At 44.2% G+C, this 22,790-nt stretch overlaps 1 protein-coding gene across 1 annotated transcript in view; it reads right to left on the bottom strand.

Annotated features, from left to right (window-relative positions):
* Window positions 1–22,152, bottom strand: part of ELOVL2 (ELOVL fatty acid elongase 2) — a 46,569-nt gene extending 24,417 nt beyond the window's left edge. The window contains exon 1 of the mRNA NM_001083517.1: window positions 22,108–22,152. Coding sequence (NP_001076986.1) covers window positions 22,108–22,110 — 3 coding nt within the window. The 5' untranslated portion in view covers window positions 22,111–22,152. The remainder of the gene's footprint in view (window positions 1–22,107) is intronic.
* Between the last annotated feature and the right edge of the window lie 638 nt (window positions 22,153–22,790).

Raw genomic sequence — 22,790 nt, 5'->3', positions numbered from 1 at the left:
ATTCTGGTTTCATTAAAAGATATTATTAAATAACTTGCCTTAATTTCAAGTGTATAAAGTGAAATCTGCTATACAGAAAAAGAGTCAATCTCACAGTTAGAAAATACAGCCATTCAGGGATTCTATACGGGGTATGTGAGGAGCCAGGAAAGCTGCTAAGGCTGCGATGCAAGATATTTGCAATGATTACCACAACTTCTATTTCCCCAGGAAGTTGTGAGTGAATACCAAACTCCTTGGAGATTTAACCCAAGGCCAGATAGTTGTATTCAGGACACCTTGGAACAGTACCAGCTTCTGTGTTTGGGCACATGGGGAAGAATGAAGCTCTTTCACAATTAACAGCAGTGATGAAAGGAGATTCTGTTTGTATGTGCTCTGGTTATCAAGTGCTGACCAGAGGGGAGGCAGGTTGGCTGTTCTGCATGTACAAGTGCTATCCTTCCAAAAATGAAAACAAAGCAATGTTTTTAATGGTTTCTTGTGAAAGACATGGGCCAGACTTTATTTCTAATTTTTAGCGATAATCACACCTTTGTCTTCTACCTATTTATACATCTATATTCTATTTCTATATGGTCTAAAAATATCTACAGGGACTTCCCTGGCAGCCCAGTGGTTAGGACTTTGCCTTTCAATGCAGGGGGTGTGGGTTTGATCCCTGGTCGGGGGGCTAGGATCCCACATGCCTCAGGCCCCCAAAATCAAAACTTAAAACAGAAACAATATTGTAGCAAGTTTAATAAAGACTTTAAAAATGGTCCACATTAAAAAAAAAAAAAACAACCTCAAAAACAATACCCACAGCATTTCAGTAAATTCATGGTAACATCAAAAGATGTGTACTGCTAATCCTAAGAGACATCTATGAGTCACATGGATACATTATATTATATTCTCCTCCTTTCAAGCTATAAAAATCAACCGATAAGTGGGGGTTACTGAGCAATCCCAGCATCTCTCCCTGCTGAGGGAGAGCCTCATCACATCCGCTCTGTTTCAAGTATTAGTGATAGTGACAGTTGCGTCGCACTTCACCATGTACGGCCTTTTCTAAAAGATAAGGGAAAATCTACCTTTTCCTTAACATTTTAATCCAGATGTCAAATCAAACTGAGCACCGTTAGCAGGCTCTAAGACGAAAAGAAGTCATAGAAAGGCAAAATGCAGTCTGAGCTGTATGTGAAGAAGAAAAAAAAGAGGCTTTTTTTGATGGTCACACCATTGGTCATAGCAAACACCCTCTTCCAACAACACAAGAGAAGACTCTACACATGGACATCACCAGATGGTCAACACCGAAATCAGACTGATTATATTCTTTGCAGCCAAAGATGGAGAAGCTCTATACAGTCAGCAAAAACAAGACCGGAAGCTGACTCTGGCTCAGATCATGAACTCCTTATTGCCAAATTCAGACTTAAATTGAAGAAAGTGGGGAAAACCACTAGACCATTCAGGTATGAGCTAAATCAAATCCCTTATGATTATACAGTGGAAGTGAGAAATAGATTTAAGGGACTAGATCTGATAGATAGAGTGCCTGATGAACTATGGAATGAGGTTCGTGACATTGTACAGGAGACAGGGATCAAGACCATCCCCATGGAAAAGAAATGCAAAAAAGCAAAATGCCTGTCTGAGAAGGCCTTACAAATAGCTGTGAAAAGAAGAGAAGTGAAAAGCAAAGGAGAAAAGGAAAGATATAAGCATCTGAATGCAGAGTTCCAAAGAATAGCAAGGAGAGATAAGAAAGCCTTCCTCAGTGATCAATGCAAAGATATAGAGGAAAACAACAGAATGGGAAAGACTAGGGATCTCTTCAAGAAAATTAGAGATACCAAGGGAACACTTCATGCAAAGATGGGCTTGATACAGGACAGAAATGATATGGACCTAACAGAAGCAGAAGCTATTAGGAAGAGGTGGCAAGAATACACAGAAGAACTGTACAAATAAGATCTTGATGACCAAGATAATCATGATGGTGTAATCACTCACCTACAGCCAGACATCCTGGAATGTGAAGTCAAGTGGGCCTTAGAAAGCATCACTAGGAACAAAGCTTGTGGAGGTGATGGAATTCCACTTGAGCTATTTCAAATCCTGAAAGATGATGCTGTGAAAGTGTTGCACTCAATATGCCAGCAAATTTGGAAAACTCAGCAGTGGCCACAGGACTGGAAAAGGTCAGTTTTCATTCCAATCCCAAAGAAAGGCAATACCAAAGAATGTTCAAACTACTGCACAATTGTATTCATCTCACAGGCTAGGAAAGTAATGCTCAAAATTCTCCAAGCAAGGCTTCAGCAGTATGTGAACCATGAAGTTCCAGATGTTCAAGCTGGTTTTAGAAAAGGCAGAGGAACCAGAGATCAAATTGCCAACATCTGCTGGATCATCGAAAAAGCAAGAGAGTTCCAGAAAAACATCTATTTCTGCTTTATTGACTATGCCAAAGCCTTTGACTGTGTGGATCACAATAAACTGTGGAAAATTCTGAAAAAGATGGGAACACCAGACCACCTGACCTGCCTCTTGAGAAACCTATTTGCAGGTCAGGAAGCAACCATTAGAACTGGACATGAAACAACAGACTGGTTCCAAATAGGAAAAGGAGCACGTCAAGGCTGTATATTGTCACCCTGCTTATTTAACTTCTATGCAGAGTACATCATGAGAAACGCTGGGCTGGAAGAAGCACAAGCTGGAATCAAGATTGCCGGGAGAAATCTCAATAACCTCAGATATGCAGATTAACACCACCCTTATGGCAGAAAGTGAAGAGGAGCTAAAAAGTCTCTTGATGAAAGTGAAAGAGGAGAGTAAAAAAGTTGGCTTAAAGCTCAACATTCAGAAAACGAAGATCATGGCATCTGGTCCCATCACTTCATGGGAAATAGATGGGGAAATAGTGGAAACAGTGTCAGACTTAATTTTTTGGGCTCCAAAATCAGTGCAGATGGTGACTGCAGCCATGAAATTAAAAGACGCTTACTCCTTGGAAGGAAAGTTATGACCAACCTAGATAGCATATTGAAAAGCAGAGACATTACTTTGCCAACAAAGGTCCGTCTAGTCAAGGCTATGGTTTTTCCAGTGGTCATGTATGGATGTGAGAGTTGGACTGTGAAGAAAGCTGAGTGCCGAAGAATTGATGCTTTTGAACTGTGGTGTTGGAGAAGACTCTGGAGAGTCCCTTGGACTGCAAGGAGATCCAACCAGTCCATCCTAAAGGAGATCAGTCCTGGGTGTTCATTGGAAGGACTGATGCTGAAGTTGAAATTCCAATACTTTGGCCACCTCATGCGAAGAGCTGACTCATTGGAAAAGACCCTGATGCTGGGAGGGATTGGGGGAAGGAGGAGTAGGGGACGACAGAGGATGAGATGGCTGGGTGGCATTACCGACTCGATGGACATGACTGTGAGTGAACTCCGGGAGTTGGTGATGGACAGGGAGACCTGGCATGCTGTGATTCATGGGGTTGCAAAGAGTCGGACACAACTGAGCGACTGAACTGAACTGAACTGAACTGACATTTATGATGACGTCAGAATTTTACACACTGATTTTAGGTACCTCATGTTATTCTGAGCACCTTCTGGATGTCACCTTAATTAATGTCATCAATCAACATTCAACCATCAGGCCAACACTGTCTCCCAAAACACTGCACTGAGGATAAAAATAAGACAACTCTATGGGGGGTGTGGAGAGAAGAGAGCAGTGAGAAGTATTATCTATTTGACAGATGAGATAAGGCAGATGATACAATGATTATAACTATACATCATGCATGGCTAAGCCGATTATTTCTGCCAAGATACCACGTCAAAATAAAGAAAATTACATAAATATAAGTCTCTGACACCCATATTTTTTAAAACAGCTGCTGCTGCTAAGTCATTTCAGTCGTGTCCGACTCTGTGTGACCCCATAGACAGCAGCCCACCAGGCTCCCCCGTCCCTGGGATTTTCCAGGCAAGACCACTGGAGTGGGCTGCCATTTCCTTCTCCATTTAAAACAGCATTGCATCACAAATCTCTCCTAGTTCTTCCCAAGCTATTGTTTTGAATCCTGTTAGATGAGCACTTTTATGAAGTATTACCATTCTTAATCTTTTTTTTTTTTTTTTTAGCCTCATGGCATGTGGCATCTTAGTTCCCAGACCACCTCAGTCCCCTGCAGTGGAAAGGCCTTAACCACTGGACCACCAGAGAAGGCTCATTATCCTTAATCTTATTGACAAGTCATTTCTATTCAGTGGAGAATAGAAAGTATTTTGTAGTGTGTTTTCTCAATTTTCTTTAAAGTGCTAAGCAACAGATGCTTCAAGCCCTCCTCTGTGGTCCCCACCCTCTATCTATTCTTCCAATTAAGACAGCCGTCCCCTTCTTTGCCTATATAAGAATTTTGAAGCTACTACTGGAGATCAACATAAAACACAGTGATTTACTTTATAACTAAATAAAAATATGTTTAACTTCATGTATGGTGCCAGTGTCTGAAGTATGTTGGCCCAACAGGTAATTTGGAAATGAACTGGGCATACAGGACTGAAGTCGGTGAAACTGAATCCACAGCCTTTCAGAGGAACACTGACTCGTTTCTTTGGCAAGCTGGGTTACTTCACTCATTTTCATTCAGTAATTTTTTAGTTTAACTTTATGCAAGCAAGGCCTTTTGAATGCTTATCTGCCATGTAACTTCTAATAGAGTAGAAGAAATATTTTAAAGTGAATACATGCCTGAAGAAGTGAAAGTCTCTCAGTCGTGTCTGACTCTTTGTGACCCCATGGAATTCTCCAGGCCGGAATACTGGAGTGAGTAGCCATTCCCTTCTCCAGGGGATCTTCCCAACCCAGCTAAAGCAGCTATAAAAGGCTCACAGTGTTTTCCCTCCCAGTCTTTAAAAGAGAAAAGATAAATTCAGTAATGCTAACGGGTACCACCTCTGGGCAGTAGAACTGGGGTGAGCAACATTCCAGAGTTCTATTTAGGAAGGCACAGGATGCTGAGCATGTGAACTTCACTGGTGACCTCTCTTGATTCTAGTTGTTTCTAGTTATTTCTCAAGTTGTAGCCCAACTTGGACTCTAGAGACTTAAGAGACAGAAAAAGCTCCCCAGTCTGAGTGTGTGAAAATGGGTGTTGGACTTAGATAAACGTGGAAAGTCAAAGGAGGAGATGTTAGACAGGGTTTTTTTTGTTTGGTTTTCTTTGTTGTTGTTGTTTTAAAGAAAGTCTGACCAACTAATTTGCATGGCTTTTAAACAGCCCGGAGGCTGAAAATGGAAAGACCACCGCAGCCAGCAGCAGGCTGGGCGAAAAGGTCAGAAGACGCCGGCTGGGCTGCGAGCTTCAGCTGCGCAGCACGTGGTGGGAAATCCTTAGCAATCCTTCTCGGCTGTAACACCAAGGACCAGCCAACTCTTCCACGTTAATCCTGGACTCGGGTTAGGTGTTATATTACAGATCTCTGGGACAGCCACCAAGCAGCTGATTCTTAAATAGCAAGTCTCCTTGGTTTCTTCACCAGACAAGCTAGAAATTGTGGGGAAATGGAAGCATTTTATTTTTTTCGTGTCCATTGTCTCACTAAAATAGAGCTCTTAAGCCCACCAGGACACGCAGCATGAGGCAGCAGCTGCTAACATCAAAGGGAAAACCTTACAACACACACACGCTTTCCCCGGGTTCTCTCTTCCTTCTGAGTGAGGAGGAGCCCGATTTTCACCTAACTGTTTATAAGCCTAAATGTTAGTCACTCAGTCGTGCCCGACTCTCTGTGACCCAGTGGACTGCAGCCCACCAGGTTCTTCTGTCTATGGGATTTTCCAGGCAAGGATACTGGAGTGGATTTTCATTTCCTTCTTCAGGGGATCTTCCCGACCCAGGGATTGAATCTGGGTCTCCTGTGCTGCAGGCACATTCTTCACAGACTGAGCTACCAGGGACTTATTCTAGCTTGCTATTCCTTCAATCTCAAGAATTTCCTAATAGAGTCACTTAAATATGTTCACAGACAAAGCTATGTAACTCCATGACAGCAATGGTTATTTTCAGTTCAGTTCAGTCGTGTCCGACTCTCTGCGACCCCATGAACCGCAACACATCAGGCCTCCCTGTCCATCACCGATTGCCAGAGTCCACCCAAACCCATGTCTGTTGAGTCGGTGAAGCCATCCAACCATCTCATCCTCTGTTGTCCCCTTCCCCTCCTGCCCTCAATCTTTCCCAGCATCAGGGTCTTTTCAAATGAGTCAGTGCTTTACATCAAGTGGCCAAAGTATTGGAATTTCAGCTTCAACATCAGTCCTTCCAATAGTTATTTTAGCTTAGGATAAAATCTTTTAGAATAAAATATATTCATGTCAGTCTCATAAGGGTAACTTGCATGCACTTGGCAGAGTGTCAGAATGTAGGACTGACTCAATGTTACACATGTATTAATTAAAGCTCCCAGAAGGGGCTTTCCCAGTTCCGTGAGATCTCTTAAAGGAGATGCCCACACATTTATTTACCCACTTAGTAAAGATGACTGCTTCCCTATAAAGTCAGCAACCATCTTCATGTGGCAGAAAGCACTGGAACACGAGTTAAGGGACCCAGTTCTTGCCTGGAAACCGGCACCAACAAGTATTGTGGCCGTGAACCTCATTTACAAAATATGGGGGGAAAAATCAAGGCATCTAATTCAACTTTGCAGCCGAAGTCGGAAATGCTTGATTTCCACAATAATTCTGATAGAAACCCACCCACCCAACTGGAAAACCTCTAGAGAAACACTTCTCACTGCTTGGCAAGGTAGCACAGTCTATTTTTAGAGTGTTTCTCATTTTTAGGAAACCATTCCTTATTTTGGGTTAAAAATCTTTCTCCATCCAACGGTTACCCACCAGTCCTAGTTCTCTCTAAAATCACACACGACCAGGACCGTTTTCCTTTCACCTGAGAGCCCTGAACATACCTGACATTTCACACCAAGCCATCACTTCTTCCAAAAGCCTCAGTAAACTCCCCTTCCCTGCTCTCACTCCCAACTTTGTTGTCTGGCCTTTCCTGCTCCCTTCTTCCTCCTCCCATTAATTCATAAACTATCAGACACCCATCCACAAACGTGACAGGCACTCTCGACCCTCGCTTTCTTCAGCTTTCTCTTCTGGATTTATTCCAGTTAGTCTGTCAATATCTTTGTAGAATACAGAGCCTTCAGAAGTGAACATTTTCAGAATGTGGTAGAACTATTACCTTACTGTGAATAGGAGTAACCAATTTCCATTGATATAACCAATTCCTTTTGCCTGTGCCTAAAAACTTCCTCCAATACCATACCTCCAAATGGGCTGAATTTGGACTTTTGTTGGGGAGAATCTACCGACACAGATTTCTCTTCTCTTCCATCAACTAAATGATGACTCTGGAGCTTCTTAATGTAGTGTATGAGTTGCTTAATCTCTTTGGGGATTTGGTTTTGCCTTAGATTTGGATGTAGCGCTTTAACTCTGGAATAGAATAGCTTCTTGCCCTAGAAGGCTATACACCTCCCTTGCGGTGGCTGCTCTGATAAGCTCCAGCTTCATTTAACTTTACATTTATCTGACTCTTCAGTTTGGCCACTTTTTATAGATTTTACTCTTGGCAAGAAGCTGGTGGCAACGAACAGGCTGATCTGTGATTGAATGGCTTCAGCCCAGAGTAACTACTTCCATCAGCAGAGAACTGCCTACGAGTTGTAAAAATGGGTGTAGGTTCTCCTTTCCTTCTTTTTACTTACTGACTGGTTCATAAAGAAAGCACTACATTCTCCTTCATTAGTTACCTACAGCTGTCAGGAAGCAAGATTTAAAAAAAAAAAAAAAAAGTTTTTTGAATTTTAAAATAATGAGGAATTCCTAATTTCAGAATTACCTCCAATATCACTGATTTCTTCATTATAGAAACTAGATGATAATAGTCTTCCCAGGTGGTGCTAGTGGTAAAGAATCTGCCTGCCGACTTAAGGCGTGGGTTTGATCCCTGGGTCGGTAAGACATGGGCTTGATCTCCTAGGATCGGTTTGATCTCTGGAGGAGGAAATGGCAACCCACTCCGGTATTCTTGCCTGGGAAATCCCATGAACAGAGGAGCCTGGTAGGCTACAGTCCATGGGGTTGCAGAGAGTCGGACACGACTGAGCACACAGCACACACACAGATAATAATAATTGCAGTAATAAATGAAAATGGAATGTGTTTATCAGGAATAAGCTGTTGTATTTATTGGGGATATTAGATACTATTATCTCACTTAATTCTTTCAGCTACTCTATAAAATAGGTATTTTCACCTCCTTCAACAGAGCAGGAAAGTGAAGCTTTGAGAAGTAAAGCGACTTGTCTAACTTCCATGAGCTAATAAATGATGAACCACTACCCTCTGCTTAGAGGAATGTTGTGCCTTCTTGCCACCCACTCAGCTGGTGATTATTTTTAGCCAATCCTGGGTCTTGTGTGTGTGGGGGTTATGTTAAAGGAGACAGCATGGCATTCAGGGTGGTTCCTTGGAAAGAATGGGAGTTTTACAAGGGTTCTAGTCTTGGTTCTGACACTAAGTAGTTGTATAACCTTGGGCAAGATAATCATCTGAGAGTAACATCTTTGCTATCTATAAAATAAGTATCCTAACTTATGTGAAGCTTAGTGGATGTCATATCTGTGAAAGCATCTGTGATGGGCCTGCGCCTGAAGCAGACGCTTAACAGGTGTTCATTCATTCCCTGCATTTTCAGGCCCCCACCGAGCAGCACACTGTCACGTCTGTGTCTCTTCTCCACCATCACCCTTGGATCATCTAGAGGGAGTGATGTCATAGGAGAAATGGCCCTTCTTGAATTTAGGCTTATCTCAACAGTGATGTCTTTTAAAAAAAATTTTTTTAATGGTCCTTTTTCAAAAAATTAGAAGAGGAAGTGCAGTAGTGTAAAAGGAGAGGAACGAAATTCTAGTTTGAGTTATAACACAGGAAAAGGACCCAAGGGATATTCAACGTGAATATTCGCAGAGACAGCACTGCCTAAGTTAGCAGTTAGAGAGAGCGAGCAGCTGCTGCGTGCAGGCGTTCAGAGTCCCTTGCCACGGCCTCCTGAGAGGACACACGAGCGTCTCTCCCCAGCCTGCCTCGATTTCCCTGTCTGCTAAAAGGAGGTGTTGGTACCACCTCACAGGCCTGCCCTGAGGATGAGTAAATACAGGAAAGGTTCCCCTGAGAGTTCCTGGAGCTCTGGCTTACTAAGTGTGATCAGGTGCTATTGTTGGTGTTTGGCTATTTATGGCTCCTGGGAAAACACCCTTCTTCCTCTGATGAATGTTGAGAACAACAAACAGGCCCATGTGCAGCTTATCCTTTAGTCCTCTAAAACCACATGGCGACTGAGTCTGACCCTGTAAGGTCTTTCTTTCAGAGTTGGTTCCGCCAGCCAAAAAGGATGGACTAGGGTCTCAGAAAACAGAAGACCATCCTGTCTTGCAGCTCATCTGTCCTACATGTGCTATTCATATCCGATCTCTAATGCAGATCCCACATCCATTTTCAACTTAAGAAAAAAACGGAAAGGCATAAAAAGGTAAAGAAGAGTAAAATAAGTATCACGTGTTAAAACTATCACATTTGTTTCAAATCTTTTAAAACTAATTCAGTATTTACCGAATACACCTAGCAGGTGCTGGGAATAGAGAAATAAAACATAATTGATAAAGTCGCCCTTCCCTTTGTATGCCTCCCTGACCCTGAGTCCCTTGTTCCCTCCTCAGATATAACCACTGCAATTGTTTTGATATAAGGCCTTCTTGTCCATTTTTTATATATTTATAGATATTCAAACAAAAATCACATTGCTTTTGTACATTTTAAGGGTGCATATAAATTATACTTGATTTCTGCAGCTTCATCTATTCCAGTTCACTCACTGTAACTGCTGTATGTATCTCATCATATGAATATTCTATAATGTTATGCATTATAGGTTTTTTAGGCTTTATAGGTTATTTCCAGTTTGGGTGCTATTACAAATGATGATGCTTTATACAAGTCTCCTTGTGTTTATAAGCGAGAATTTCTCTGGGAATTGCCATGTTGTTTATTAAAATTTCTGATTTTGGTAAAAACTACCATAGTGCTCTGCGAAAGGCTACAGGATTTGCTGTCAGCATTTTTAAGTTTCTGTCAAGTTCATGTGTGTTGCGTGGCTTTAATTTGCATTTCCTTATTACTACTGCGGTTGTGCATGCCTTTCAATGTTTATTGACTTGTGGTTTCCTCTGCAGTGAGCTGCCATTAATAACGGCTGCCCATCTATGCTTCTAACAGGTTGCTTATCTGTTGTTTGCATTTATGTGTACATGGCCAGTCATGTCCGATTATTCGCAATCGCATGGACCCACCACACTCCTCTGTCCATAAGATTTTCCAGGCAAGAATACTGGAATGGGTTGCCATTTCCTCCTCCAGGGGTTCTTCCCGCCTCAGGGATTGAACCCGTACCTCCTGTGTCTTTTGCACTGGTAGGCGGATTCTCTACCACTGAGCCACCTGGGAAGCCTTCATCTACTGAGTTTATGTAAGTCATCTATATAACAATCTATACTCTTACACAGATGGCAAATACCTTCTCCTGGTCTGTTGCTTGTTTTTTAAATCTCTGCCTAATAGTGTCTTCTGTCATGTCAAAATTTAACATTTTGATGTGATCAAACCTGTCACTTTCTATGATTTGTGATTTTTCAGTCTTGCTGAAATTACCATGGGTAGCAGGAAAGTCAATTACTATAATGAAACAAGCGATGGTGGATGAGACGCAGGTATAGAGTGGGCTTCAGTCCTCAAACCACCATGTACTAGTCATAGGACTCTGAATAAAACAACCCAAGTCTGTTTCCTCTTGCTGGACACATCTGACCGTTTATCCAGCGAGTATTCTTTGGGTATCTGTTGCATACTGGCACCATCCTAGTGTGGCAACTGCAGCGGTAAGCAGGATGTACAAAGTTCTTGCCCTTACAGACCTTATACTGCAGAGGGGAAGGCAGATCATGAACTAAGCAATTAACCTACAACTGAGATGCTGTGAACGTGTTCTGTAAATTGAAAAGCATACAAATATGTCGTGTTATGATTATCACTGTGAGGGACATTGTGGAAAGTTCTTCTAAGGTTGCTCACACACTGAAGGTAGAATTATCCTATTTTTTCTTTTTAAAAAAGAATGAACCATACAAGGCAAAGTAACTGTTAGGTAGGAAAGGGTTTCATGTGCGAGGGCATCATGGACCAGCAACCTGGAGACTTCCCTCCCTTGGTTCAAAGTCCTCCTCCAGCCTCGCCTGAACCAGTCCTCTAAGCAACAACTTCATGCCAGGCAGATGGGTCTGTTCCCTGCCCGCAACACACCCCACGAGTCTTCGACTTTTCTCACCTAATCTTAGCCTCTTCTAACACTGTCCTCTCCTAGATCATGAAAAGTAATAAGCCCCATATCGTCCACCTATTTTGTTTGGTTTTACAAATACACTAAAATTTCTAATCAATTTCCACTACTAAACTGATAGGGGAAAATTAGGAAAAGCAGCAGTAAATATATAAAATCATGTATATCATATATATATGATATATTCTTTCCTCATGATTTGCAATACAACATACCAATCCAAGAATCAGCTATATTTAGGGTTTTAGTATGTGAAGTAATGGCAATCTGGTGGCAAAGGCAGAGCACGGAAGATCTGTTTTCTTGTACATTTGTAAGGGTTAAGGCATTAGATTAAGCACAATTAAGAGGCTCAAGACACAGGCAATTTGATGTGGGCAGTTGGGAAAATAGCTGAAGTTTAATCTGATTACATGGCACTCTTAGCAGGTTCCAAAATGGTACTTCAAATCCATTAAACAGTTTTCAAAATACATTCAGTTATGTGACTGCAGCTGTGGGTGAGAATCATTGAGAAAAACTGCTCTAAGATGAGAACACAGTTTACCTTTCATTTTTCACTATTTAACAGAATTCATGCAGCCTAAAGAAAAGGACAAAGAATAAAGTCTTTATCACTTTTTAATTCTCTCCAGAAAAAGTCCTGAATGTCAAAACTAAAATCTCAGGAATATGAAAAACTTTTTAATGTAAATATATCAATCAAGTTAGATTTTAAAAGATCTCTATCCCAAGCACAGAGAAAAGTTAGGTTTGTAAATATGAATATGATGAAGTTTCTGTGGGCAACAGCCACCAGTTTTGAGTATTTACTCTTGGCTAGCTTATATGTTAAGAGGGGCCTTATATATTATCTTATTTGATCTAATATTCACCTTATGTTACTACATATATTTTATAGATGAGATAAATGGAGTAGAGAATTGAACCTAGGAGTGTGTGGTGAAAGAGTTGTTTTCAAAAGTTGACAACATGAAAATAAGAGAACTAACGCACTGAACTAGCCCCCTTATAACCTCCTTATCTAGGCTCTTCCAGCCCCAGCTGTTATGGAAACCAGCTTAATCTTCCTAAACAATGCTTTCATCATTTGGCTCTCCATTCCAAAATCCAGTTTACAAAATCTAGAAGACACTTCCCAGCCTCAGATTCAAGACTCTTCAAAATCTGGCTCGATTCATCCCGTAATCCCCTTGGTCTCTAACCTTCCAACTCAACTCTTTTTGAGCACCCGTTCTGTGCTAGGCTCGGCAAAGATGTGTCCTTGTCCACAAGCTGCTCATAGCACACAGCTTTTACTCAAATGCACTTGTTATTGCTTTCTGCTTCCCTACCAAGTTATATCCCTAGATGGAATGTTCAATTCTACCTTCCTTCTTCCTACCTACTAAAATCCAACCTACTCAAGATCCAGTGTTGACCCCCAACACCTTTATGATCATACACTAACCTTTGCTACGAAGTGTCCCTCGTTCCTTGAGAACTCCATCTAGAACACTAGCTTCCACATTCATGTACACGAGATTCCAAGCGAACAGATTCCACAGCCAGCATTCAGATTGAGTCCGCACGTGTGGCTTCACCAAGTCTGGAGATGTACATTTAAAATTCCTGCTCCTTCGACCCACGCTAGCTCTCCGATGATAGGTTTGATGTTTTTCCCTCTCACTGAATTGCCTCCTCTTCTGAGTACACTGGTGTCACAGACTCAAATCCTGACCTCAGTTTTATCAACCCTGATGATTTCCAGCTCTTCAGTTACCAGCCACCTCCTGGTCCTGATCACATTCTTGGCCTGATATTGAAGCAAACGTGCCTTGTATTGCAGGATTTAGATTTTTTTTTTTTTACTAACACAACTATTCACCTTATCATGTAAGTCTTCTTACTGGATAAAATGTTACATAAAGCACATTTACTGGCCTGAGTGACTGGTTGTCTCGGCTGCTGACCTGGGCATACGCTCCTGCTGGAGGACTCAGGAGTCTCCCGCTGTGCGGCTGACTGACAGTGCCGAGCACACTGCCTGTTACGACCACGTGCCAGATGAATGACCAGTGGGCACACCTGCTCAAAGGCTCACTGAGGCATGTACGGCCATGTCTCCTTGATGTCAATTTTAAAGAACATGGCACTCGATGTAGAGAACAGTTCTCTTTTCATCAAAAGAAAACTTAATGCAATTCCAAAAATCAATGCAATTCTATCAATTCGCAAAGTGTGCACCAAAGACTTACGACTATGACAGACACCTGTTCTATCTTACACAAAGCAAGCACCACTAAGATCAGTGTTCTTTTCAGAAATCTGTTACAACAGGGACAAATCCACTTACTTTTAAATTGTAAAGAGAAAAAGATTTATGGAACAGGTTTCAAATAGGAAAAGGAGTATGTCAAGGCTGTATATTGTCACCCTGCTTATTTAACTTACATGCAGAGTACATCATGAGAAATGCTGGGCTGGATGAAGCACAAGCTGGAATCAAGATTGCCAGGAGAAATATCAATAACATCAGATATGCAGATGACACCACCCTTATGGCAGAAAGTGAAGAGGAACTAAAAAGCCTCTTGATGAAAGTGAAAGAGAGTAAAAAAGTTGGCTTAAAGCTCAACATTCAGAAAACGAAGATCATGGCATCCGGTCCCACCACTTCATGGGAAATAGATGGGGAAACAGTGGAAACAGTGTCAGACTTTATTTTTCTGGGCTCCAAAATCACTGCAGATGGTGACTGCAGCCATGAAATTAAAAGACGCTTACTCCTTGGAAGGAAAGTTATGACCAACCTAGACAGCATATTCAAAAGCAGAGACATTACTTTGCCAACAAAGGTCCGTCTAGTCAAGGCTATGGTTTTTCCAGTGGTCACGTATGGATGTGAGAGTTGGACTGTGAAGAAGGCTGTGCTCCGAAGAATTGATGCTTTTGAACTGTGGTGTTGGAGAAGACTCTTGAGAGTCCCTTGGACTGCAAGGAGATCCAACCAGTCCATTCTGAAGGAGATTGGCCCTGGGATTTCTTTGGAGGGAATGATGCTAAAGCTGAAACTCCAGTACTTTGGCCACCTCATGGGAAGAGCTGACTCATTGGAAAAGACTCTGATGCTGGGAGGGATTGGGGGCAGGAGGAGAAGGGGACGACAGAGGATGAGATGGCTGGATGGCATCACTGACTCGATGGACGTGAGTCTGAGTGAACTCCGGGAGTTGGTGATGGACAGGGAGGCCTGGCGTGCTGCGATTCATGGGGTCGCAAAGAGTCGGACACAACTGAGCGACTGAACTGAACTGAAATCTAATTTACAAAGAAACCAAAAAACCACAGAAACATTTTAGTAGGAGAGGCAGGATCTTGAAGGGGTCAAGGTAAGCATGACACCGTTGCTGAAGAAACACAGTAGGGAAGGCAGTGTGCTTTGAGTCTGAAACAGATTTTAGCCAGTAAATCCCAAGATGACTTGTGACACATGCCATTCCTTTTTAGGAATCGGAATAGATAAGAGGCCAAAGGACAGCAATGCTTTCCTTGAATATACAAAGAACTAACAACTCTTCAGCCCGTGGAGAGAAGGGATGTGAAACAGCTTCCAGGTACAATTCTGACAGCAGAGTATTTTGCCGACAACCCAAGACACCCTCTCTCGGGCATAACTTCACCGACATTAAACAGCCATGAAATCTGTACTTTCCAAAAATCAAGGAAGCTGCTGGCTCCAAGAGAGGGTGTCTTCCTGGGACGAAAGCCTTTGAGAAAGTCGAAGCGCAGCGGCCCTCCTTCCCACGGTGCCTGGTGAGCCCCGCATGGACCCCCCAGAGGCAGAGAGGAGAGTCGCTCTCAGGCTGAGCCCTCCGGAAAACTCAAGTGGCCTCACTGATTTTTGCCTTATACACACCTTCTGATTTCTTCTTGGAAGGCGCGAGTTAATTTTTAACCTAACTCTTCAGCATAATGGTCAATAAACTTTTTGAACCTGGTCAAAAAAAAAAAAAAATTACGGTCTCCCAAGTTGCCATAGCATCTGTTATTAAACTCAAAAATTCTAGTAACCAAATTCTACTGAGCCTTATAGAAAAATCAGTACATTGTTCAAGTATTGGAAATAAACCCAAATGGTGAACTCTCATTATGAACCAAAAATTCTTGTGCAGAGTTGCTGTTGGTCTGAGTGATGTCTCAACACTGCAGTCATTCTACTCAAAAACAGACTTTACTTCCTTTGTAAATTAATTATCTACTATTCAGGTGTTTCCATATTTATTATACTGGTAAGTAGATTAGGTTTGATACACACATATATTGTTCATGATCACCTCCATTTAAAATGGCTTTCTCTTATGTGCTCCATTTCCATACAAATGAAACAGACTTTTAGGTTTTATGTATACTCATTACTTTTGAATGTATGTGTGTATGTATATCTCTATCCATCTACCTACCTATTCTTTTAATTTATGAGAAAAAAATTACATGGGGAAGTCATTCTGATTTTTCCCTTCTCATCTACAGTAACAAGAAACAGCTCTTCTTTCATCATATTTGTATGAGAAGAGTACATTTGCGTTGGTTCTAGGATAAGAATATAAGGATTAGCAAAAGAGATGACATTTTTGGAGTCAGAAGGCTTGTGCCTGGTTTTGTTACCTGTAGTATGTGATCCTGAGTAAATCATTTATCTTGTTTGAAACTCAATTTTCTCACCTGTAAATTGGTAGAGTCTACAGGACTTGTCTCTCTCAAAAGTCTTTTGTGAGGCTTCAAACCAGATAATGTGTGTAAAAATGCATTAAAAAAATCTTACTGATTAATAACTATAGAATATTACTATACTTGTAGTGCATTGAAGTGATAACTCAAAGCCAAAAAAAGGCAACATATGTAATTATTCAGTAAATTTATGCATGATAACTTTGTTTATATTATTAAACTATTCGTTTTTAAAGAACTTAATTGTATAATTATAGAACTTAAATCTATAATTATAGATTTCATTATGTAAAAACAATATAATCTGGCCTGGTCTACAAATTACGAAATGCAAGCAGAATTACAGAAATGCACACACATTTCGATTTCAATAAGAACTTATGAAATTACAGGTTTCCCTATTTAGAAATAACAACCTAACCTTCCATAAATATAACGGTTATGAAGTATAATACAGATGTGGGAACACACACATGATCATTTACTAGCAGGTCACTCGGGCGTCTGTGCCTTGGTGAAGTATCTATATTGCTCAAACAGGCCTAAACTGAATGGTGGTGATTTTAAACGCATTAAGAGACTGTCCTTTGAAGTAAGTTACTGTGGATATGTCTGCAAAGCAAAAGTTCGTTTCCCAATTCGTCCTCGGCAGGTGGGAAATGGGACGTAAGGAGACAGGAGCACTGCTCGGGGAGCCAGCAGAACCTGCCAGCACTTGGTCAACAGTGGCTCAGCGTTCACCGACCGTCAGGGGTTAGGCTCGGTGCCTGAGCTACGTCACTGAGCAACGCAGACAGACACCTGGCCTTGCGAAGCCTGCCTTCATGTAGGAAGGACAAGAAAGCACACAACGTAATAAATGATCAGAAGATTCCCACGGCTATGTAAATGAGTAAATTATAAAGTTGGAGTGTTATGGAAAAAGCAGAGAGCCGTAAGGAGATGCATGTAACTCGGCCGAGAGCAGGCTCCAGTTTTAAATAGTGATGTTAGGGTAAGCCCAACTAAGAAGGTATTAGGAAGACAACCACACAGCTCGCATAGGGAAACACCCAGCCAGAGAGAACAGCCAGTGTAAAGGCCCCATTTGCTTCTGACAAAATCATCTTGTGAAAACGAGAGGAGCCCATTTTGCTGATGAATAACCAGTGCCCCAGAGTAACCTGGTCAAGGGCACAGAGCTGGTCCACGACAGACCCAGGACGAGAGGCTAGGGCTCCTGGCTCCCCATTCAGGCCTTTCTTCTGCTCTGTGCCCTTGCTCTCCAGGCACAGAGGGTGGTGCCCTGTCCCGCTAGGGCACTGAGAAAGGCAGGGTGTCATCACTGATGTGCTGGTTGCTGCTATTAACCGGGTCCATTGACAGTTCTTAGAAAGTAGATGAAGCTCAACAATAACATCCTTTTCGCGGCCTGTGGTTGATATTTCTCCTCCCTCTACCTGTGCTGCTTTTCTTGGATGGTTCATTTTAATATCACATCATCAGTTAAAGTCCATCATCAGTTAAAGTAAGTCTATTTCTTTGGATATTTGATAAAGGAAAAGATGTTCAACACGGAAAGAAGCGATCAAATGGAAACCATTTGTGACTCACGAAAAACAGCCAGTGAAGGAATGGACAGGGTGTGGAGGCTGGTGGTTTGGAGAGAGAGGCAGGCTTGGGGAAGGGAAGCAGGGGGCTGGGGAGGTGGGAGGGAGTGAAAATATTAGGAGAGAGCCCCCAGCATTGAGCTACGTGAAAACGATGATGAAAGAACAAGCTTCAAGTAAAGAAACAATCAGACAACAGAAGAGGAAACCTGGAGAAAAAGCAATAGTGGAAAAGGGGCTGGAGACAGTGAAAGACATTTTCAAGTTAAAATATGAGATTAGACGATAAACAACACAAAGAAGAGAGAAAGAGTAAGAATCAGATTTCTGACACCGTAGATGCCGGAGCTGGTGGAATTACTAACAGTAAGAGGGGCCAGAGGCAAGTCTGAAAGGCGAGGAGCTCTCTTTCAGTAATGCTGGGTTTAAGGTGGCAGGGAGGTTCTCGCGAGCGCAAAGGGCCCAGCAGACAGGAGGTACATCTGGAAGGTGTGGATCACCCCAGAGCTGTTCTGTCTAACACAGTAACCTCGACCTCGAACCATGTCATGTGTGGCTATTGAGAAATCGTGGTGAGGCTGAATGGAACAAGTTCCAAGCATAAAACACATACCAGATTTTAAAGATTACACATGGAAAAAAAAAAGCACCCGCTGTTTTCTACACTTACTACATGTTGAAATACCATTTTTGTGAATTAGGTTAAAAATATGTTAAAAATTAATTTCACCTGTCTCTTTTTACTTTTTAAAGTGACTAGTAGAAATTTTAAATCACACATATGGCCTGCATTTTATTTCTCCTGGAAGGCATGCATACAGAACAATACTAGGAATGTTTTAGGACCACATAAGGGGAAGAGAATTCTGAGAAGAATCACATACATCATTTAGGAGGGTCTGAACTGCAAACACATATGCGAGAAAGAAAAAAAAACACGTCATTATAACAGTTAACATTTACTGAACATGCGCAGCACTAAATGAGCCACATCAAGTGCATTATCCTATTTGTTCCTCAAACAACCTTGCTGCTGCTGCTAAGTTGCCTCAGTCGTGTCCGACTCTGTGCGACCCCATAAATGGCAGCCCATCAGGCTCCCCCGTCCCTGGAATTCTCCAGGCAAGAACACTGGAGTGGGTTGCCATTTCCTTCTTCAATGCAGGAAAGTGAAAAGTGAAAGGGAAGTTGCTCAGTCGTGTCTGACTCTTAGCGACCCCATGGACTACAGCCCACTAGGCTCCTCCATCCATGGGACTTTCCAGGCAAGAGTACTGGAGTGGGGTGCCATTGCCTTCTCCGAAAACAACCTTATGGAATAACATTAGCATCTTTTTTTCACAGAATAAAAAGCTGGGGCCAAGAGAAGTTAATCTGCCCAAGGTCACAGTTAAATGCTGTGCTGGAATTCAAACCCAAAGTTGAGTCCACGCCTCAGGTTCCAAATTGCTACATCAATCCCAGAACAATTGATATTCTGCTATTAAATTGTTAAATTTTAAATGGCTGTATTTAAACTAGCAATTTATTATAATAGTTCATTGTTAAGAGCTGGTGAAATACCAGCAATGTCCTAATTCCAAGGTTAAGAAAAAACACAAGTGAGCAAATTTGTAACTTCAGAATTATGGGAACTAATGGCAACCCACTCCAGTACTCTTGCCTGGAAAATCCCACGCACGGAGGAACCTGGTAGGCTGCAGTTCATGGGGTCGCACAGAGTCGGACACGACTGAAGCGACTTAGCAGCAGCAATTTGACCTCCTTTGTCTATGTTGAGCCTAAAGAAGAGCTTCCAGTGCGGCTCCGTGCCTTCAGTCAACGTCTACACCTAACACCCAAACCTGCTGAATTAGGTTGTACACAGCGCATGTCCAAGGCAGGTGATCCTGGATGCAACTAACTCTAACCAGAAGGGCCCTGCCTCCTGAAGATGACTAGATAGACAAGACTCCAAAACTGTGATTAACATGTTTTGAAGGGATCGATTATATCTTAACTAAAAAAAAAAAAAAAACATGTCTTGGAGGGAGCTAAAATTTCAGCCTTTTGTTGGAGAACCAAAAAGTAAGCTTACCCAACTGGATGCGTTTAAAATGGATTTGATATGCTTTTGAAGAAAAGAAAAAAATGGCTTGATATTTTGACTGGAGTCATACATAGCAAAATCTCCTAAAAATATAAACTTGCATAAAAATGAGATATCTTATATTTGGTTTAGTCGGTTGCTAGTTTTTAATTAGAAAGAAAATTTTCTTTCCTGTTTATCTTTAATTTTTTACTACCTATCTGGGCAAGACAGTAGTCAGAACCACAGACTTGCACAATGATGGTTAAAATCACATCATTTACAGAAATGATTAAGCATTAACCAGGTAGATTAAGCAGTTTGGCTCAGACTATAAAAGCACACTTTCCCAGGCTTTAAACAAAGGATTACCATAAATTTATACTCTGGAAGTGGAAAAAAACGGAACTTGAAAGAAAAACGGGTTTTGGAGTAAGATGAATTAGCAGACACACCTTGAGAGACTGTTCATGTTGGACTTGGATCCAGAGGGGTGTCTCTGAACCAAACCACTACCTTATAAACCCTGAAGTTTCACACACTCAGCATCGGTTTTTTTTTCCCCAAGTGGGAAGACTCGGATTTGGACATTTACAAGTGAAATAATTCTCTGAAGACCCAAAGTTTCTGAAAAATGCTTGTCTTCAGGCAGTATCAGCTTGCCCTTTATTCTGGCTTTTTTAGGTTCCCATGATTCTTCCATTCAGTTAAGGAGACTTTCTTGGACATTTCCCTTACTCGTTGTAATTCATAATAATTTGGAGCAAAGGTTCAGGACCGGAAGGACACAGCCAGTTAGCCCTAAAAACCCTTTGTCCACCCAGGTGCCAAGCTACCAAAAGCTCGGCCAACTCTACTCTTACCATCAAGGGCCACCACACTGAGTCCCTCTCATCCAAAAGCATGTCTCCTCTCAACATCACCCGTGATTCTCATCATTACAACTGTTAATTGAATAGATAAACCTATAGTCGTGCTGCTGTTTCTTATTTGTACATTAGCATCAGTATGCTCCTTTACTGGGCTACTTTTTTCAGATTACGGAGCACTGGCGATTGGCCAGGCATCTGTGCAGGCACCAGGAATGGAGCAGTCAACAAAATGACAAAAAATAAAAATAAAAACCCCAACTCTGCCCTACCGAAACTGACAGTCCGGTGGGGAACGCATTCAAGAAAGTCCATAAACTAAATAGAGAGTGTGTTAAACAATAGAGATGCTTCAGGCGGGGAGAAAATGAAGCCGACTAGGGTCCTACGAACTGCGGTGAGTGGCCAAAAAAGAATGCTCCTCCGTCCACAGGGAGATTGCGTGTGCCCGAAAGGGGAGAGGGTGGACAAAAATCTAGGACTGACTGGTGTCAGCTGGAGCGGGGTGAAAGGAGATGCGCGTTCTTTTAACGAGCCCTGAAGTGGGGGAGAGGGGGCCATCTGGGAGGGAGGAGAGAAGCAAAGATAAACAGGGGCCACCGAGGACGTACGAGACTTCACATCTGAGTTCCGCGCACACTTTCCTTTTTTTTTTTTGGAGTCACAGAATAGGGCTCTGCCACCAACAGTCTCGAGCGATGCCTGGGTCAGGGACACGCGGGGACACACACACACGGCCCCTTTCTCTCCGGGAACTAAGCCTAAGATCCAGCAGAAAGCCTCGTAAACTGGGAAATGAGCCGGAGCCTGCGGAGACAGCGGTTGCGGGGGGAGAAGAACGGAGCAGAGAGGCCCGCTCACCCCGGTTCACACGGGGACACCCCGCCCCAACCCCGCCGTGCAAACCTGGGGGGGCCGCGCGCAGACACACCCCCGGCGCTTGCAGGCTCCGTGCAGGCGGGAATTCAACCGTTAGCGCCCCGGAGCCGGCGTGAGTCCCGCGGCGGGGCCGGTCCCGCGCGAAGCGGGGCGCCGTCCCCCGGACCCGGAGCGTGGAGCGGCCGCCGCGGGACGAGGGGGGCGGCGCGGAGGGCACGTGCATGCAACAGGGGACTGGACGCGGCGGCGGGCGCCGGAGGGGCCGGGCGGGACCGCGGAGCCGGCGACACGGCGAGCCCGGGCGCGGCCCGCGCGCCCCCCGCCCCCAAACGTCCGCCGCCCCCTCCCCAGGCCCGCGCGGCGCGGCCCGCCGACAGCGACGGGTTCCAGCGGCCGAACCCGCAGCCCCCCGCGCCGCCGCCGCCGCCGCCGCCGGCCGCTCGGCCCCCTTCCCGCCCCGCGCGTCGGTGGCGGAAAGGAGGAAGGGGCGGCGGCGGCGGCGAGAGGCGCGCGGCGCCCACTCACCATGGCCGGAGGCGCGGCGACCCCGGCGGCCGGCGGTGCGCTGTCCAGGGTAGCCGGCGTCCCTCTGCCCGCGCTCCCGCCGCGCGCGCCCGCCGCCCCGCCCCCGCGCGCCGCGCGCCCCCGCCGCCCCGCCCCCTCGGGCTCGCGCGCGCGCCCCCCGCCGCAGGGCCGTTTCGGGCGCCCGCCGCGCCCCGCCCAGCCCCTCGCCCGGGCTTCGCGGAACGCCGCGCGTGCGGGCCGGCGGGGGAGGGGCGCGCGGGCCAGGCGGCGGCGGCTACCCCCCGCCACCGGCGCCCCCTGCCGGCCGGGCGGCGATGTGCAGGCCCGGCTCCCGCCACAAACACACACATACACACCGGCGCCCCCTACCGACCGGGCGGCGAGGTGCAGGCCCCGCGGGCGCCCGCTGCGCTCGGAAGCTCAGCGTTCGCGGAGGCTCAGCCAGGACCCGAGGCATCGCCCGCCGGCTGTACCCCGCCGGCTGTACCCCGGTCTCACCCACCCCCAGCCCCGGAGGCTGCCAGCGCAGCCGATCTGGGGGAAGAGGGGGCTGCAGGGGGCCAGGACGTCGTCGTTCGTCCTTCGCTGACTCGGCTCCAGGGCTTTCAAGCACACGTTAAAGGCAGATGAAGGCTCCCACATGGGATGCAGGATGACCCTGAATTTTGCAGGATGCAGCGGTC

The sequence above is a fragment of the Bos taurus genome, chromosome 23 (assembly GCF_002263795.3).
Source record: "Bos taurus isolate L1 Dominette 01449 registration number 42190680 breed Hereford chromosome 23, ARS-UCD2.0, whole genome shotgun sequence".
NCBI classification, from domain to species: Eukaryota; Metazoa; Chordata; class Mammalia; order Artiodactyla; family Bovidae; genus Bos; species Bos taurus.
This window is presented reverse-complemented; position numbering and strand designations above follow the sequence as displayed.